General features: G+C 37.9%; 1 protein-coding gene across 2 annotated transcripts in view; it reads right to left on the reverse strand.

Moving 5' to 3' along the window:
• Positions 1–18665, reverse strand: part of OGT (O-linked N-acetylglucosamine (GlcNAc) transferase) — a 40741-nt gene that overhangs the window by 9431 nt on the left and 12645 nt on the right. For both annotated transcript variants that reach the window (XM_068961900.1, XM_068961899.1), the window contains exons 4-20: positions 17030–17098; positions 13654–13770; positions 10778–10857; positions 10104–10299; positions 9720–9860; positions 9039–9139; positions 8727–8880; positions 8524–8625; positions 8147–8326; positions 7122–7280; positions 6916–7005; positions 4872–4997; positions 4325–4495; positions 4098–4214; positions 3835–4005; positions 2335–2487; positions 202–454 (exon numbers count right to left, since the gene is read on the reverse strand). In XM_068961900.1, coding sequence (XP_068818001.1) covers positions 202–454; positions 2335–2487; positions 3835–4005; positions 4098–4214; positions 4325–4495; positions 4872–4997; positions 6916–7005; positions 7122–7280; positions 8147–8326; positions 8524–8625; positions 8727–8880; positions 9039–9139; positions 9720–9860; positions 10104–10299; positions 10778–10857; positions 13654–13770; positions 17030–17098 — 2380 coding nt within the window. The remainder of the gene's footprint in view (positions 1–201; positions 455–2334; positions 2488–3834; positions 4006–4097; positions 4215–4324; positions 4496–4871; positions 4998–6915; positions 7006–7121; positions 7281–8146; positions 8327–8523; positions 8626–8726; positions 8881–9038; positions 9140–9719; positions 9861–10103; positions 10300–10777; positions 10858–13653; positions 13771–17029; positions 17099–18665) is intronic.

Below are 18665 nucleotides of genomic sequence, written 5' to 3' on the forward strand. Positions count from 1 at the left end.
GCACATTTGAGAATGCAAACAGCAGACAGTTATTAATGTTATTTATGTTTAAATATCCACACAATGCAGATGAGGCATGTTCAGACCTGAACAAGTCTCATTTTCTATCATTTTGCCCTAAATATTGCTTCTAGTACATATGATTTCACCTGGAAGTGTTTCTTCCAAGGAGATTTTTAAAAGAATAAGGAAACAACTCACCTGGCATAGTCACCATGGGTGTCCCTGCCCAGAGAACATCCATCCCTGTGGTGTGTCCATTACAAAGGGGAGTGTCTAGACAGACATCAGCCAGCTGCCCTCTCCGGACATGTTCCTCTTTAGGAGCAACAGGTGAAAAAATAATACGGTTCTGAGGAAGTCCCATATTTTGTGCATACTGTTGAATATTAGGTTCTCCTACTGCTGGAAAACGTAACAGCCACAGTACACTATTGGGAACACGCTTCAGAATCTAAAATAGGGAAAACAAGAACAAGTATTAATAGCTCTGCCCTTCTCAAGAAAGACTCCCATAAATTTCTAGTAATTCTACCATATACCATACTCTATGCTTCTCACCCAGAAAGCAGCCTACTGTGAACTTGTTTTTTTTTCACATAGATAAATTAGATCAACTGGGTTATAGTGTTCTGCTTAGCTGTCCCCAAACACAGTTCAAAGAAACAGGAGACTGATGCAAGAAGCACAAAACAAGTAACTAATTGGAAAAATCTGAGGCAGCTATGTCCTGTGGGAACTGATACTAGGAGTGGTTTTTGTCCACAAGATAGGAATTTTCCATTTCAGCTTTCAAATTCCCCAGCATGGTACAACAAACAAAGTTAGCTCACATTTGCCAAACTTTATTTGCCCAATCTAGATCAGGGGTCGGCAGATTTTTTTCTGTAAAGGGCCAGAGAGCAAATATTTTTGCTTTTAATGCCAGCATGGACTCTGTCATAACTATTCAATTCTGCCCTCGTCACTGGAAAGCAGCCACAGACAATATGTAAATTAGTAGGCATAGCTGTGTGTCAATAAAATTTTATTTACAAAAACAAGCAGTTGGGACTTTCCTGGCAGTCCAGTGGTTAAGACTGTGCTTCTACCACAGGGGGTGTGTGTTTGATCCCTGACTGGGGAACTAAAAGCTGGCATGCCTCACATTGTGACCAAAAACAAACCGAAAAACCAAACAAACAAAACAAGAACAAGCAGCGGACTGGATTTGGCCCACTGGCCACAGTTTGTCAACCTGATTTAGATCCACATCTATTCAATTACGTTCACCATCCCTTCACTCAAAGTCATGAGAACAGACAGATTTCAGAATTTAGAGTATTTCAGATTTTTAAAAAGTAGTACATAAGTATAAATTACATAATGTGCTCAGCAGCAACTTCCTGTAAACAAACATATTAATATCTTTCCATCAAGATGTAGGAATATTCATACTAAATGGAATAAAATAAAGAATCATAAATAGCTTATCATCATTTCAGGCAGTTTTGCTACCAAATAAATTACCGCAAACTTATGAACATGTTTTTGGTTTTCAGGTTTTTTGAAATGGGGAACTGAAAACTAAGGGATAGTAAACCTGAACTCATCTGCTTCCTCTTCTCCCCCACCCTCCCTCCTCCTTCAAAAAAACAAGAAAACACACCAAAAAACCCAGATATTGATCAGAAAAAAAGTCAACCAAGAATTATCTCCATTTTAGCTCTATGGAATAAAAACCAGGTTATGGATAGCAAAGTTTAGAACCTTCAGAGGTCCTGCTTACACGAAGTAGTACAATGAAATGACTGATATAGGTAATGGCATAAACCAATTCCTTCCTAGTTTTAACTCTACAATATTGCAAGAATGCTACTAAACACGGATGTATATACATTAACAGCTTTACTATCAGCTTAGACCATGAGATAGCAAATATAGCCTATGAGCCAAATCTGACATATCTCACGTATTGCCCGCTTTTGTAAATAAAAATTTATTGGAACATACCTACGTTCATTCATTTACATAAGTATGGTGTTTTCCTGTTACAATGGCAGAACTGAGTAGATATGACAGACAGTATGGACTGAGAAACCAAAAATATTTACCACTTGGCCTGAAGAAGTTTGCTTTTAAATACATCAATTTTAAAAGTCCATAATGTGATATTTAGACACATGAAAGAAAATAAAAAACTGCCGAAATCTACAGGTCTTTTGAAAATCAGACATGAGCACAATAGTTCCTGAATGGGGGTGGGGGAGGGGCAGGCAGCCTCAGCAAGATGGCCTATATACAGAATCTTTTCTAGAATCTCTAGACATTAATAATGAATCTACACATACTCACATTTGCCCACATCTGCAAAGTGGAAGGGTCAATTTTATATAACTGATTAAAGTTACAGTACACAATGGCATCTTCTGGTAGCCCATACTGAGACCGTGTGGTTACAATAATGGTACGAGGAACCTCTTCTCCAGTGGCAGCCTTATTGTTGATCTACAACAAGAAAAAGAATATGAATGACAATTATACTTAAAGTCAACATACTCCAATATTTTTCAATCAATAAAGAATCCTTATGATGCAAAGTGGTATAACCATTAAAAGTCATATAACTAAACTACAATGGGAAAATATTGGTGATGCATTAAGTTAAAGGAAAAAAGTTAGGGCACTATCTTAATTTGGGGTGGACTGCACCATGAAACATCTCACTCTAGCCAAAAAGTTCTCTTCAAAATCGTATAAATCCAATAGCAAGCTTCTTCTCACTCTTTTTCTTCATGAATGAAATGTCCTTTTCTAAATCACATCCACCTTTCAGGACTAAACTTCAGTTACCAAACAATCTCTGTAAAAGCACCTCGCCTCACCACTATTTCTGAGCATCCTATATACATAATTATAGTCTTATCTTGCAATTCTCACACATCTGGGGACTACCTTACATTGTTATGTAACTATTCCAGGTGTGATGGACGTCTCATACAAATGGGCATTGTGTTCTACATTCAAAATTCTTTGCCCTTGTACACTTCAAGAATTACACTTTTTTTCCCTTAAGTCAAGCATGTCTGCCCTATTGTTTCAAAGGACAGTTAACCAGAAGGGGGGGAAAAACACATCAGTCTTTTCAACTCACCTGAATTCACTTCAAGCACCCTCTGTATAAATTACTATACCACTAAAACGTTTAACTCCTAAGAGGCCAAAGATGCTTGCCTTATATCTCTTGACAGAGCTACACATTCACTTATTCAAGTACACAAGCAATATATATTTACTGAGCACATACTACATTACGGAGGCTAAGACACAGGCTCTAAAGTAATTCAATTCAGTGGCAAATACATTCAAACCCAGGACTTAGAATGTGTTGTGCTGGATGTAAAGATACATGCCAAATATTTCAGAAGCAGAGAATACAGGTACCAATGGAGCAGGGAAGGAGAGGTTACAGATACGGACAAAAACAGATTGTCGGAGGAGCTGTCTGAACTGAAAGTCTTAGAGATGAGTAAGATTTAACTGGGGAAAGGATGAGTTATATAGAAGCAAGAAACTGTACGATGTCTACAGATATTTCACCACTGATAAGAGTAAAGCCACAGAGGCAGGGAATAACAAGGTATTAACACAGAAGACTCTCATTAAGTAATCTGATGGCTGAATACAAGTGACTTTTAAAATCAAACAAACCTATGTAAGATGCCAGTTTTCCCCAAATTCATTTCCTCATCTATAAAACAGGAGTAATGATGCTTACCTCCTAGAGTTATGAGATCTGAAAAAGATAAATGTATACTTGGTGGTACACAGTACATTCTATTATTCTCTTCTTACCTGGGTAGTTGCCAGTCCATTGCTAATACTGAATCCATTAATTGTTATCTGAATTTGTCCTCTGTTAATCATTTCAATCACTGCTTCTGCAATAGTATTCATAGGAATGACAGGCATATTAAGAGCTGTATTACTGCTGTCCGCATTGTCTCCTCCATCAGGACATTTCATCTTAAAATAATTACACACAAAATACATCATTAGGGAAAAGATCCCAAATGCAGATAACTTTATTTCAATTACAATATTGACCAGGTTCTGACCTTGACAATTTTCACATCTGGTAGACTATCAAGAAATGCTTTGAGGTCGATGCCATTCAGCACAATCCGATTGTCATAAATGTGCCCATTGGACTTAAAATCGATAACTGCTTTTTTCTAATCAAAAAAAGTTTCAGACATATCTGTTAGGATGCACAGGAACAGTAGTAAAAAATAAATGACTACAGTTCTTTGCAATTCCCCTACAGTATTGTTTTTCTACCTACCTTGAGGTGAGGGAACATATTAGCATGATCACCAATAAAGAAAGTATGAGGCATATAAGCCAGCTTCTCAGAATATTGCTCAGCAACTTCAGCAGGTGAAGTTTCCTGATCAGTGATGATATAATCCATGAAAAGTGCGCCACTAGTCCCAGGATACCCCAGCCACATTGCCTAGAAGAAAAAAAAAAGGGTCTAAAATTAAATAAGTAAACAAACGAGGGTGGACTTCTTTAGCCAAGAGCAATCAAGTAATATTTCAGACTAAACTTCCAAGTGCTAAACTGTTTTTCCAATTTATAATACAGAACAACTGTTTACATCAACTACAAACTGCATGTCTCCATAAACATGTACCTGTGGGCATTGTGTCCTTACCTATAATTCTTTGTCCCTATGCATTTTCAAGAACTACACTTTTTTCATAAGTTAGGCACATCTATCCTATTGCGTCAAAGGACAGTTAATCAGAGGGGGGAAAAACATATCACTGTCTTTTTGGCCCAATAAACATAGTGAATGTTGTTATTATTATCATTATTTCCTTTACCTGAATAGGAGCTGGCCTCAGAGCAAAGAGTTCATTTCGAGCACCCTTGGTATAACCATTCATATTTACAAGGATGTGTATACCATCTTGATGGATGCGATCAGCTGCTTTTCCATTGCATGGAATCTACAGAATAAAAAAATAAAAAAATAAAAATTTATTATGAACAATCTCAGACTGATTCAATTAGCCTTAATGATATTAAACAGAATTCAAATTCCCAGATGCAAAAATACAAGAACACAAATTAAGAAAACATTAATGCAGAGTAAAAATATGGTTAAGTGCCATTAAAATGGGCCCACAGTATCACAGAAACAGGATACAGAGGAAGGAGAGTTTAATTCTACATTGAATGTATGAACAACTAGGCTTCATAGCAGAGATGGTATTTGAAATGGGTGTCCAAAGATGGCTAAGAGTTTGAGGGAGTTGGAAGAATTATAATCTCACAGAGAACTGTATGAATAAGGAACCAGAGTAAAGTGCACAGTAGGTTGAAAAAAATGGGTAGATCACTTCTGTTTGCTGTGGGGTATAACTGAAGGCTGATGGTGGGTGAAAAGCACTGGCAAACAAGGTTGCAGTCAAACTCAGAAAGGTTGTGAAGGCCATTCTGAAGAGTCTGGACTTCATATATGAAGTTTACCTATATGAAGATTACTTTAAAAAAAAACCCTCCAGGCATAAAACAAGCCACAGGGATATAACTTATGACATGAGGAATATGGTCATAATACTGTAGTAACTTTGTAAGGAAACAGATGATTACCAGACTTTTCATGGTGATTTCATAATATGTGCAAGTATCAATTAACTATGTAGTACACCTGAAATTTTCCCAGGTGGCGCTAGTGGTAAAGAACCCGCCTGCCAATGCAGGAGATGCAAGAGACACAGGTTTGATCTCTGGGTTGCCAAGATTCCCTGGAGAAGGGAATGGCAACCCACTCCAGTATTCTTGCCTGGAGAATCCCATGGACAGAGGAGCCTGGGGGGCTACAGTCCATAGGGTTCAAAGAGTCAGACACAACTAAAGCAACTTAGTGAGTGCACACACACCTGAAACTAATATTGTATGTCAACTATGCTTCAATTAATATATATGTATAAAAGATATATATATTTTAAAGAGTTTATACTTCAGTCAATAAGCAGTGAATCCTGAAAGGTCTCAAGAGATGGAGGGTCGTATGCTGCTTGGTCACAGAAGAGTCCAACCCTACACCAAAAATGGTAAGGTGTACTTCCAAAGTAATAGCTATAATGCAAAAGATGTTGGGTACAAATTATTTATGAAATGACAAGAGTCTTGCAATTCTACTAGGACTTCAATGATTCATCTATATGAATTACTAGACATACCATACATACCTCTGTTAATCACCAAAGTGGCCAAAAGGGCCTGTAAGAAAAAACTCTAGTCCATACCTTCAGCAACATTCCCTCACAGGTTTCAATCTTAATTTATCATAAAACTTTAGCTCCTAGAGAAAATAGCAATGGAGCCAAGTATAGAAATAAAGATTTAAAGGCAAAGGGCTTTAAATGACCTCTTTGTTCTTCCAAGCCACCATCTTGCTCAACTTATTCAGGTAATATTAGATATCTACTGTCACAAGTGCTAGCTCAATCCCCAGAGAAGTTCTATGTCCAAGCAGAGATATATCATATTTCTATTTAATTGCAACCTCAGCAAAATCCATGATGATTATAAATGTAATGTAATAAATGTAAACAATCAAGGAAATAAGATCAAAGCAATTGCCCACAGGCATGTAGTATGCATGTGCGTGCGTGCGAGCGTGTGTTAGTCGCTCAGTCGTTTCTGACTCTTTGCGACCCCATGGGCAAACCCACCAGGCTCCTCTGTCCATGGTATTCTCCAGGCAAGAATACTGGAGTGGGTTGCTATTCCCTTCTCCAGGAAAGGCATGAAACAGCTGATGTTAAATATTTGTCAGGAAAAATACAAGCTAGACGTCAACAGTTTTATTCACTATTTGCTCAAATTAAAAAGCTAAAGTATAAGAGTTACACCTACCTGAGAAAGATCAATGAAATGATTGGCTTCTGCCATCACCTTCACTCGGAAGTTTGTGCCGTCATCTGGGCTCAAGGCATAACAGAATACCTGAAAGGTAGCACATAATATGTATTTAATAACCTTGGCTCAGATCTTTCCTAAAAAGACACTGGGCTTAACACCTAATGGCGACAATAGTGGCTCTAGGGAAACACTAGTCTTACCTCAAATTTATCAGGATTGTGCATGCCTGGAATAGACTGCATAAGATGAGAAGTAGGATGATTCCCAAAGTCAGAACTCACGTATCCTACACGCAGTCGACCATCACTGAGCTTCAAGTCTTTTGGATGCTCATATGGTGGTTTATGAAGTACATTAATCTAACAATGGAATTCAAAGCTTGTTAGTAAAATTGAATCTATATGTAAACTTTCACCTAGGAAAACTGACTAAAAACACAACTCACACCTATTGGGAATGGTTTTGTGCCCAGAATACCTCTTGAATTCATATAGCCAGTTCAATACAACCTTAGCAACTTATATAACATGGTTCATACTGTGACCTGTTTCTGAGGCCAGTGAAATAGCCCAAGCAAGTCTAAAAGTTATAGGAAGGAAGCAAAGTGGACAGAGTATGACAAACCCTACATTTTAGAAGAAAATTCTGTAGGGGAACATTTTCAAAAAACAGAATTAGACCTAGCACTCCACTCTATTCTGCTAAGTAAATTCCCACCTTTTATCAAGTCGTGCTCTGATTCTCAAAAGTGAGTATAAAATACATTATTAAAAACTATGATTTTAAAACTAAAGGAAAACAACATCAGCCTACTGGTAGTATTTCAGTTAGGATTCTGCCTTATAGAATGGAAGGGATTATGATCAAGATAGGACAGGGACTTCCTTGGTGGTCCAGTGCCTAAGACTCCACACTCTCAATGCAAAGGCCTGGGTTTGATCCTTGGTCAGGCAACTAGATCCTGTGTACTGCAACTAAAGACTGCATATGCCACAATGAAGACTGAAGATCCTGTATGCCACAACTAAGACCTGGTACAGCTAAATATAAAAATAAAAGACAGGACACAATGGAAGGAGCTTCTGGGCTCACTCACAAAGCTTCATTTCTCAACTTGGGTGGTGTTCACCTTATGATAACTCACTAAGCCATAAATCTGATTCACACAGTTTTTTGTATCTGTGTCTTACTTTACAACAAAAAGATTAAAACAAAAGACTTGCACCTTATCCAAGCAGAGGTTTCCATGCCTCTCAGCAATAGCTTTCCTGAAGCCATGAGAAAGAGGATATAGCATACTATGATGAGGATGCACAGAAGGCAACCTATTCTTCTCTAACTGGTCAGCCACAATGCTAACCAACTTCTTCATTCGCTCATCATAGTCTGTCCAGTCACAGACAATCTACAGAAGGCAAAAAGAAGATATTATCCAGTAAATCGTATTCCACGACTTAACATTTTATGTGTCTTTGGCCTCAAGTAATGTCAGATAACCCATTAGAGAACACTGTCTCCAACCAAGCTTGGATTAATATGGCACATAACAATTAAAAAGAGATTACAACCCTGAAAGCCAGTTACTGGCCCGTTATTCTTTACCTGCAGGCAATGAGCCAAATTACAGTAAGCGTCAGGAAAATCAGGTTTAAGCTTCAGAGCAGTGCGATAAGAAGCAATTGCTTCTGGAATATTCCCTGAATCCTGGAAGTAAATAAAAGTGGGATGGTTAAAATGTTCCCTAAAATTAAAAACATTACCTACTAAGATGCACATATAATAAAATACATATTAAAAAATAGTACCTTGTGAATGGAAGCCAGATTACTGTGGGCATCTGCAAATGCAGGGTTAATCTGAATGGCACGAGTGTAACACTGCAAGGCTCCCTGAACATCCTGCATCTCCTTTAGAGTGTTTCCCATATTAGAGTAAGCATCAGCAAAGGTAGGACTGATTCTAAAGGACAGAACAAAGATTTTATTTCTCTAGTACTAAAACCTTTAACCCTGTAATGTTAATTTAGTCTGCTGTTACTAAAAGTGCCATATATCAAATGTGCCAAACACCAAGCATTTAAAACCTTGAAAGAAAAAATAAGGCTGGGAGTCTCTTACCGAATTGCCTCCTTATAATGCATCAGAGCTTCCTGCAGTTTTCCCTGCTGCTGTAATACACTTGCTAAATTTGAATGGGCAGCAGCAAACTCTGGGAAGACCTATAAAGATTAAAAATGATAACTGAGGTTTAAAAAAATAACTTTAGCTTAAACAGCAGTAATAACTTACAAGAACCTGGCTCAAGCACCTTTATATCCCTATACTTCTCTCTACCTTCTCCAAGTCTATGCATTCTTCAAAGCCAAAGAGCTCAAATTCTACCTCTTTCTTTTATACCTCTCCATGTTTCAAAACATAATGAGGCAGACCTCTCCTCATCTTAATTTATGCTGGTAACTCTAGCATCTCTCTCTTTGAAATTGCTACCACATCTAACCAACCAACATTATAGCCATCAGGCACTGAAATTATATACTTACTGATAACTCCTCTTGAACTGTCGCTTACTGTTTAAATTTTTATGCAGATCTTATCTACACATAAAATGACAAACTCAATGTTAAGGACTTTCTTGAATGTTACACAGGACCTCACTCATACTTTAGGTACTCAATTAATTGGTTCAATGAATGATTCAACCACTATTTATTTTTACGAAAGAGGTAGATGACATGGCAGATTTAACTGCCTTCCCTCTACTATCACACAAAATACCCAGTCACACCACCCTCAACATACTTCTAATGCTTTACGATACAAGCGAACTGCCTCCTCAATGTTTCCCTGTTCCCGTTTGATATTGGCTAGGTTGTTCAGAGAGTCTGCATGGGTGGGACACAGTCGGAGAGCTGTATTATAACAATCTTCTGCTTCGGCAACCTAAAAAACAAAACAAACTATTCAAACCCTATACAGAGGAATCAAAGAGCCACCAGTGATATTATTCTAACAATTGCTTAGTTAAGCCTAGTCCAGAAACAGGTATTTTTGCTATTCCTCCTCTCAACCGAAACTCCGAAGTCAAACAATTTACCGCTTCAATATTTAATGACAATAAATACAAAAATGACTTAAAAAAAAATCCCACCAGGTAACAAAGAAAAAGTGAATAAAAATCCTTACACTGCCCTTCTCTTTGAGAGCATTGGCTAGGTTGCAGTAAGCATCAGGGAAATGCGGTTGCAGTTCAATAGCTCGCCTGTAGGTGTCTATTGCTAGATCTATCAGGCCTTGCTCATAGTATACACAAGCCAGGTTGCCATGTACCACTGCATGATTTGGACTCAAGCTTAGGGCACGAAGGTAAGCTGCCACAGCTCTGTAAATAAAACATACACACACAATACAGCTAACCTTTAGTGGATGCTTTGTTACAATTCATGCCATACTATACTTAATCTCAAAAATCAATATTGCACCTTTATAAAATGTATTTTTACACTGAAAATTTTTCTATACCCACATAAGAAACAGGCTTTCCTTTGAAAACAACACAAAGTTAAAATTCAGGATTTACTTTACTTTTTGAACCATTAAGAAGGAATAATTTTGTCTAAAAGATAACCATTTCAATAGTTTTACAATAAAGGAAATTTCAACTAAACTAGTGAGACAGATAGTGACTTTGTGAAAAGCCAACAATGCAAAGTCAGGCAATAATAAAAGGTAACACAGCAGACCTGATCAGGGAAAGCAACACTGTAGAAAAGGAGTACATTTCAACAAACCATTGTAATAATTTCAGTCCAAACTCTCAAGTGTTGATACAACAGACTCCAAACAGAACATTCTCTCACCTGTCAAAAATCCGTGCCTCTTTCAAGACATTTCCTAAATTGATATAAGCATCCAGAAAATTGGGGTCAAGGGTGACAGCCTAAAAATTGCAAGATAGTTACTTAGATGAAGTTAGAATTTCAGACTCACTTCCCAATTACAATTCTTAATTCTGACATAATTTTAGATGTCCCATTACATTTTCTAGTATAATTAGATATTATTTCTTTCATTTTTAAAACCCAATTATTTCAGTACATTCATTATTCACAAGCCTCAATATCATCAAAATAACTTCCTATGTAATATGAGTAAAGTGTGTCCTGAAGGAAAAAATTTTAAACTGGGTCTGCTCCAATTTTATTCAGCTGAATAATTCTAATAGCTGGCCCTATTTTATTCTCAGTTAATGAAGCCTAGGTTTTCTAAAAAAATAATGGCAGGAAGAAGCAGCAAACTCTGAGAAAGGAAATATATACTTCAATAACTACAACTGTATACTCAGACATTAGTAACATATGTAATTAGAGCCATATATTCAGTAAGATATATTACTACAATGGGATGCTAACCATTAAATGGTCTTATCCAAATAGTTCTGAAGCTATCTTAACATATAAGCAGATATATCCACAGAAGTAATTCTCAACCCTGGCACTGTATCAGAATTCACCTCCTAAATGGTAGGACTTCCCTGGTGGCTCAGTTGGTAAAAAGTCTCCCTGCAATGTCAGAGACCAGGGTTTAATCCCTGGGCCAGGAAGATCCCCTGGAGAAGGAAATGGCAACCCACTCCAGTATTCTAGCCTGGAGAATTCCATGGACAGAGGAGCCTGGTGGGGCTACAGCCCATGGGGTCACAAAGAGTCAGACACAACTGGAATGACTAACACTTCGTAAATGGTGCCTGAGTTCTATCACTGGGAAATTAAATCAGATTCTCTGAAAATGGGGCTGGGGGACTTTCCACAGAGATCTAGTGGTTAAGACTGCCTTCCAACACAGGGAGTACAGTTCAATCCCTGATAAGGGAACTAAAATCCCACATGTCTTGGCTGCAGGCAAAAAGTAAAATAAAATAAAAATTTTAAAAATGAAAATGGGGCCAGGACATCCATATCTTTTACAAGCTCCTCATGTGCAACCAAAGAGAACCACTGAGCAAGAGTAGGTACTCTTTTTTTTCTTTTTAACTTTATTTATCTGGCTGCACCAGGTCTTAGTTGCAGCAGTCAGGATCTTTGATTTTCTGCAGCATGTAGGATATTTAGTTGAGCCACATGGAATCTAGTTCCCTGACCAGGAATCAAACCTAGGTCCCTTGTACTGGGACCACAGAGTCTTAGGCACTGGACCACCATGAAGTCCCAGTAGGTACTCTTATAGTGTCAAAAGCAGAAACCTGAACTGAAACCCTGAAAAGGTAAAGGTAAGAAGGAACTGCGAATATATTTAAGATTCATTAAGAATACTTCCTCTTCATAGATGGCAACTTTGTTGCACTTAAATTAGATTATCTATAGTGATAGATGTCCACCCACTAATTTTTTATTATGGAAAATTTCAAATATATACAAAAGCAGAGGACTATAATAAACCCCCAAGTCTCCAATACCGAGATTCAACAATTAAAAAGTCATGTTCAATCATATCTAATCTATATTCCAGCCTAACTTGCCCTCTTCCCAGATCATTTTGAAGTTAATTTTCAGAGCTCTCAAAAATATTTCAAAATCTATTTGAGGGACAATACAGGAATATTTTTTCCTAGCATAACCACAATACCAATATCATACTTAAAAATGACAGCAATTCCTTAATATCAAGTATCCATTCAGTGGTCCAATTTCTGATTAACTTTGATTGAGGATCCAAATAAGACCCATACAACTAACATGTGAGTTTAATCTTTTAAATTAAAAGTTTAAATCTCCATTTTTATTCCTGCAATTTGTTGAAGAGGTCAGATCATTGTTCTATACAGCTTCCCACAGTTTGAATTTGCTGACTGCACTCCTATGGTATCTTTAACATGTTTATGCTTTCGTCTCATGTTACTTCCTATAAATTGGTGGAACTACAAGCTTAATCAGATTTGGGTTCTTTTCTCTTTGGAAAAGGCTACTTTGCTAATGGAAGTATCAATACTTACTTCTATCACAAGGTACAAAATGTCTGGTTGGGTCTCTTTTTTGCCACTGATAAATGCCTAAATTAATGGTGATACTCAGATTCTATCATTTAACCTACTTCATTTATTAACTGGAACACCTGTATAAAAAGAAACTTTCTCCTATCAACTCTTGGGTTACCCTGATGTCCAGTTGACACAGGAGAGGACAATTTTTTAACCAGTTTTCATAATGAATTGGTCCTTATCTTCTGAAGATGACCCATGTATTTCTTCTGAGAATAATTATGCACTCATGAATTTAAAGAATTTGATAAGTTTCAATAATATTTCAATTATTATTCCCACTGATGCTCAACGCCCATTTTTAGACAGTGGAAGTCTCTTCCAGTTTCCTCCTGAGTACTTTTGACATAAATATATCGAAACTTCCGTGCTTTCTGCTATGACAGACTCTGGCACTCCAGATTAATTTTGTACATTTCCTGCCCCAGATCTGCAGTCAGTCTTTTCACCAAGGAACCCTGCTTCTTTACAACCCTGCTTCTTTTCAAGCTGCCAGTTTAAAAAAGCAATTTCTAATTACTAAAGTACATTTTCAGTGCAAAACTGGAAACTGCCATATACCATCCAGCAAATGCTATAATACTGTCAGAGAAAGATATTACATGTCTACTTAAGTAAAGGACTATTATTCAGTTCTAATAGAAACACCCTGCATACATAAGTATTTCATAAATACCAATTATTAGTTTAATGACTAACCTTTTCAAAGTGATGAATTGCAAGCCAAATCTCCCCTTGTGCATTAAAAACACAGCCAAGATTACTCCAAGCTACTGCAAAGTTCGGTTGCGTCTCAATTGCTTTCAAATAACATGCCTTAGGAGGGGTTAATGAAAGAAGATGGGAGGGGAAGGAGGTAAAGGGAAAGGGGAAAATTTGTAAAGGAAAAAAAAAAAGATTGGGGGAGGGGGAAGAAGGTGATATCATTATTCCTTCTCTGACCAGCCAAAAGTGACCCTGCAGCATAGGCTCGCTTGCGCCAAAACTAATGCGCTGCCACAGCTGGCTGCTCCTGCGCTTGCGCCACCAGAACCCAGGTGCAAACCACCATGTTCAGTTCTGCCAACCGATAACCAACCCTTACACTGGGACTTAACCAGGAAGTCAGTTGCCTTAAGACTCCATGCCAGACTTCTCTTATCTGAACACCCAAGGGCTCCTGCTGTTTTCAAATGGTATCTAGGAGGTATAACTTGAAGGCTAAATTCTTCCCACCTATCCTCCCTACTCAAGTTTCCCAAAGTGTGTTCTACAAGGTGATAATAGTTATTACCAGGAAAAAAGGATTTCATGATCAAATAAGAAAATAGAAAATAGGTTTCTTGACTATAGGACTTCCCTAAGCCTTTAACAGTATACAGAGGGTTCCCTAAACTTAGTTGATCATGGAATATTGGACATTTCATGATAATACTTATAAAACACATTTTGGGAAATGCTGCTCTAAATAAACAATATTGTTCCTCACTAACGTCAAACTATGCTGAGGAGGAAAATGTTTTTTCTGCCAAGGCAGATATAAGGCCAAGCTGTCAGTCACATCCTCACAATGCCCTTGTCTCCAAGGGGGACTGAAGCTGAAACCTCATATGACAGGATTGCACCTAGGTTGAGGTCCCTGTAATGCGAGCGCAAACATCGCTTGCGCAACCTAACAGCATCGCACTGCGCAATCGCTGCGAACTGCTGCGCTACAGAGAACACCCCTAGACGCAGCAAACGGCCAACCAGATCCATTAATCTACTAGACAGGCCCATAGAGAATATTTTCTTAATGAGATTAGTTGGACTCAAGGTATGTTAAAACCCAATTTTATCCAAAAAGGCTACAGAATAGGACTGAGGGAGCCAGTCAATCAGATTACTCATCTAGTCAACCGTTCACAGGGGCTCATTTGCACGCATTGCGCATTAACGCTGCGCAGCCTTTGCGCTACTGCAGGGTCACAGCGCATCATCAGAAGAGCAGAATGCTGCAATCCAAACAAAGAAGAAAAAAGGAAAAAATGAACAACAAGAAGAGTTAGAAGCTTTTACTAGTAAATTATCTCTAATAATTTTTAATATCAATTAACTTTTACTTATCTTTGACAGAATTGTGGCTACAGTATAAAACATTTTCTTACATAACTTGCTTGTATTAAAATTATTTTAAGCTGTTTCTGAAGCCACAAGACAGAAGATTCAGGCATGGAGGCAAATTGTTTTGCTGTGGCAGTTACAAACCCGTTACCATATTTCTCATCATGTGACTTTTCGGTGCGTTCCTTGCTGGAAGAGGAGGAGGTGTGTGTCTGCCCTAGATCCAGGCCTCGAGCTCCCTTCAGCGAGGCACCTTACGCATGGAATAGGAGGTTTCACCCACCTGAAACCTTCTAAATACAATATCAATGGTGAAAAACCAAAAACAAGAGAGAAAATAAAAACAAGATCATTAGTAAAAGTTCAACAAAGCAATTGAAATTCTTTGGATGTCTATTACATATGGGAATGAGGACAGTCTCAAGTCTGTAATATGGGAAACATGCAGAAGGGAGAGGGTTAATCAGGGCTATTGCATACAGCAGGGATTTTGCTGGAAGAAAGGCTCTTTATTTTCTACAAAGACAACTGAATTTTGCTTCCATCTACTAGGAATATGCTGGCTTGAATTTTCAAATGCACTGATTACAAAAGAAATACATTGCATTTCACTCAAGAGTATTTTCTTGTTCACTAAATTCTCACAAAAAACAGAGTAACATTTTTCAAACTAGGTGTCTCCAGAGCTCTGAAATAAAGAAGTCAGCAACCTAAGGCAGGCGCAATGTCTCAGCCTAAACCGATCTCTAAAGCTGCAGTGAAGTGCAATTCATGTTAGCTGTCCGCTTGGTGGGGTGACAATTAATAAAAGCTTATCAAATATTTGTTCTATAAATTACCAATTAGATTTATCAACTAAGACTGAAATCAATTACAATTCATTAGCTGGAAACCTACATAAGGTTAATCCAAAGTGTCAGCAGAATTTATGAGCTATGCACTTAAAACTAGTGCCTTTTAACATTAGATAGTGCTGAAAAGCCTTGTCCCTCCCTGGATGAAGCAAACAGACAGCTACGCTGCGCATACACTCCACGTATTAGCATGCGCGTGGGGCTCAGAGCAACAGGTGGGAGTTTCAGAAGCATTCTGGTTTCTCCCCACTCCTCACCCCTGCAGCGCGGTTGCGTAAGGTGGCTTGTAACAAGACAATTTCATTTACAAATTTAATTTAAAATTATACCGAAAGCTTTAATAACCCAACCTGGTGTTCAAATTCATTATTTGGAAACACAATGCTAAAAGCCACCTTTCCACTTTGGCAAGTTTTCTTTCGATCAGTCCATTTCTCAAACAAACCAGCTTTGTCCTTCTGACTTTTTTTTTTAAGGAGGTGGGGTGGGAAGAATAAAAGAAGGAAGTAAGGAAGAAAAGAAGGTAAACAACTAGGATTGGAAAAGAGGAAAAAGGAACTTGGGGGAGGGAGTGGGGACAAGAAAGGGGGAGGATGTTCCAATTATTAATTTGCAATCATTTAACAGCCTTTCTTCCACTGTAAAAAGGGTGAGGAAGATGAAGGGAGGAAGGTTAAATAAGAACTTTAAATGCCAGTATTATAGGGTAACATTTGGATGAAATTCTTCTCCACTTACAAGCCACAAAGGACTTAGAAGAGCAGCATTTTCAATGGCACCTGCATCATATAGGAGTCTTGAGCCAAATCACAGGCGCTCTGCTTGTCACCAGCAGGCAAGCCTCAGATTTAATGGAATGTTATTTATTCCCACACAAGATCATGACGGAGCCCATTGTTATAAAGATGATCTAGTCAGCAGAAAGGCTCCAAAATGTTCAGGTTCTTGCTTTACCCCCAGATTTAGAACAGAAATGCCAAAGCCTGGCCCTGCTCTAGTCTGAGGCGATTCATGCCGTCAGTTTTCCTCAGTTTCATAGGACTGTTTTGTGAAGATAGCTCAATGAAGAGTTGAAGACTTGGCAAAAAGTACAAGTTTCCATAACACTGATGTTTAAATGTGTTCTATCAAACACCTACCTTGGCTTCTTCCAAGCGACCCAGGGCTTTGAGCAGGTTCCCCAGGTCACTGCGAACACAGTACAAATCCTAGAAACCCAGAGATATTATAGCATTAATTACACTCTGCTTCGTCAACCAAAGATATCTTGACATTACTTCTATTCATCTAGCTCCATTTTTCCTATCAATTAGAGATACTGCTTGACAAATTTCAGTACAGAACCACAATCCCTCATCCTCAATTCCAAATTCCAAAAATTTAAAAAACTCATTTGATGATTAAATCTGACTTGAACTGGAATGAAATTATTTAGAGTTTACTGGTCCCACTCAGTATGAACACTCATACCTTTTGCTGCAGAAATATGTGTTGTACTAGAAGGTGCTGCTCCAGACTCACCTGGGGGTTATATATGGTATTATCATCTTTCTAAAGTCCTCAAAATTCTGAATTGTAAGATGCATTTGATCCCAGTGGTTTCAGATAAGACTATGGGCCTTGCTATAGTTCTCCTCTCCCCAAATGGTAGTCATGTTTAAAAAAAGCATCAAGTGTTTGTTCAACTATTTTGTTCAAGGTTATTATGAACCACTACTATATCAAGGGTCAAAAATTTTCCATAGTGGAAAAAAATATTTAGCTGTGATTAGTTATCAGCAAACCTGACCCTAAGGCTGTCAGACACATTTAGAAACTTATTTAGTGACTTCATTTCACTATTATAGACAAAAGGATTACCATCCAACCAAAGCTTTAATCCTGGCACCAGATTATTCATTAGTATTAAGTGCCATTAGAGTTGAGTGGGCGAATAATGAAAAGCAGTTGACTCCACTTTTTATTAGCAGCACAATTGTGTTACTAGTCATCTGACTCACCAGTCTGTTCATCAGTATGAAAGACAGGTCAGGACAGTGAGCTTAAATTTTTATTTGTCCTTATTTGCCTTGTCAGTCAACAAGCAAAGACAATGGCAATAGGGAGCAAGCTTATCATTCTAAATTGTTTCATGGGTCTAAGAGCCTTACACTAAGGCCTAGAAAGTGAAATTCAGTCAACTGTGCCAGAGTATCATCATATATATTATTCTATATACAACTATATCATGGTTCCCAGAACCAGGTGATTAATTTAACTGATAAACAGCTTTTGTGACTGTATATTATTATCCATCAGGTGAACCAAAAGTCAGCCAGCAAAGAATAGGCTGCCACAGAAAACCCTTATGGTTGGCCATTCTAGGTCACTTCCATGAGCTACATGGTATGTCTGTCCATTGAACAATGATTGGTGTTTTGGGGAAGAAAGGTTGTCTCCTGTGACCTCAAGCACAAAAGGCTAACACTAATCCTTATAGGTATCATTAATCTTATTACAGACTTCTCCTCCTCTAATGAGTCTAAGTACTTTTTACCCCTATTTACACTCTGAGAAGTAATGAATTATATAACCTTGCTATCTTCTTTGTATGATTTTTTTCCCCTAAACTTTAAGGGTTACCCTTCTGTTTTGGCAGACCATGACTGAACAATCCAATCTACTCATACAAACTCCTTCTACTACATCTGATTACTGTGGTTATACATCTTTGGACTTTTACCAATCCCTATGCCTTTTCTGAGCCATAGTAATCAGAAGTCTTGCAATACTTCT

This window comes from Capricornis sumatraensis, chromosome X, assembly GCF_032405125.1.
Source record: "Capricornis sumatraensis isolate serow.1 chromosome X, serow.2, whole genome shotgun sequence".
Classification (NCBI taxonomy): Eukaryota; Metazoa; Chordata; class Mammalia; order Artiodactyla; family Bovidae; genus Capricornis; species Capricornis sumatraensis.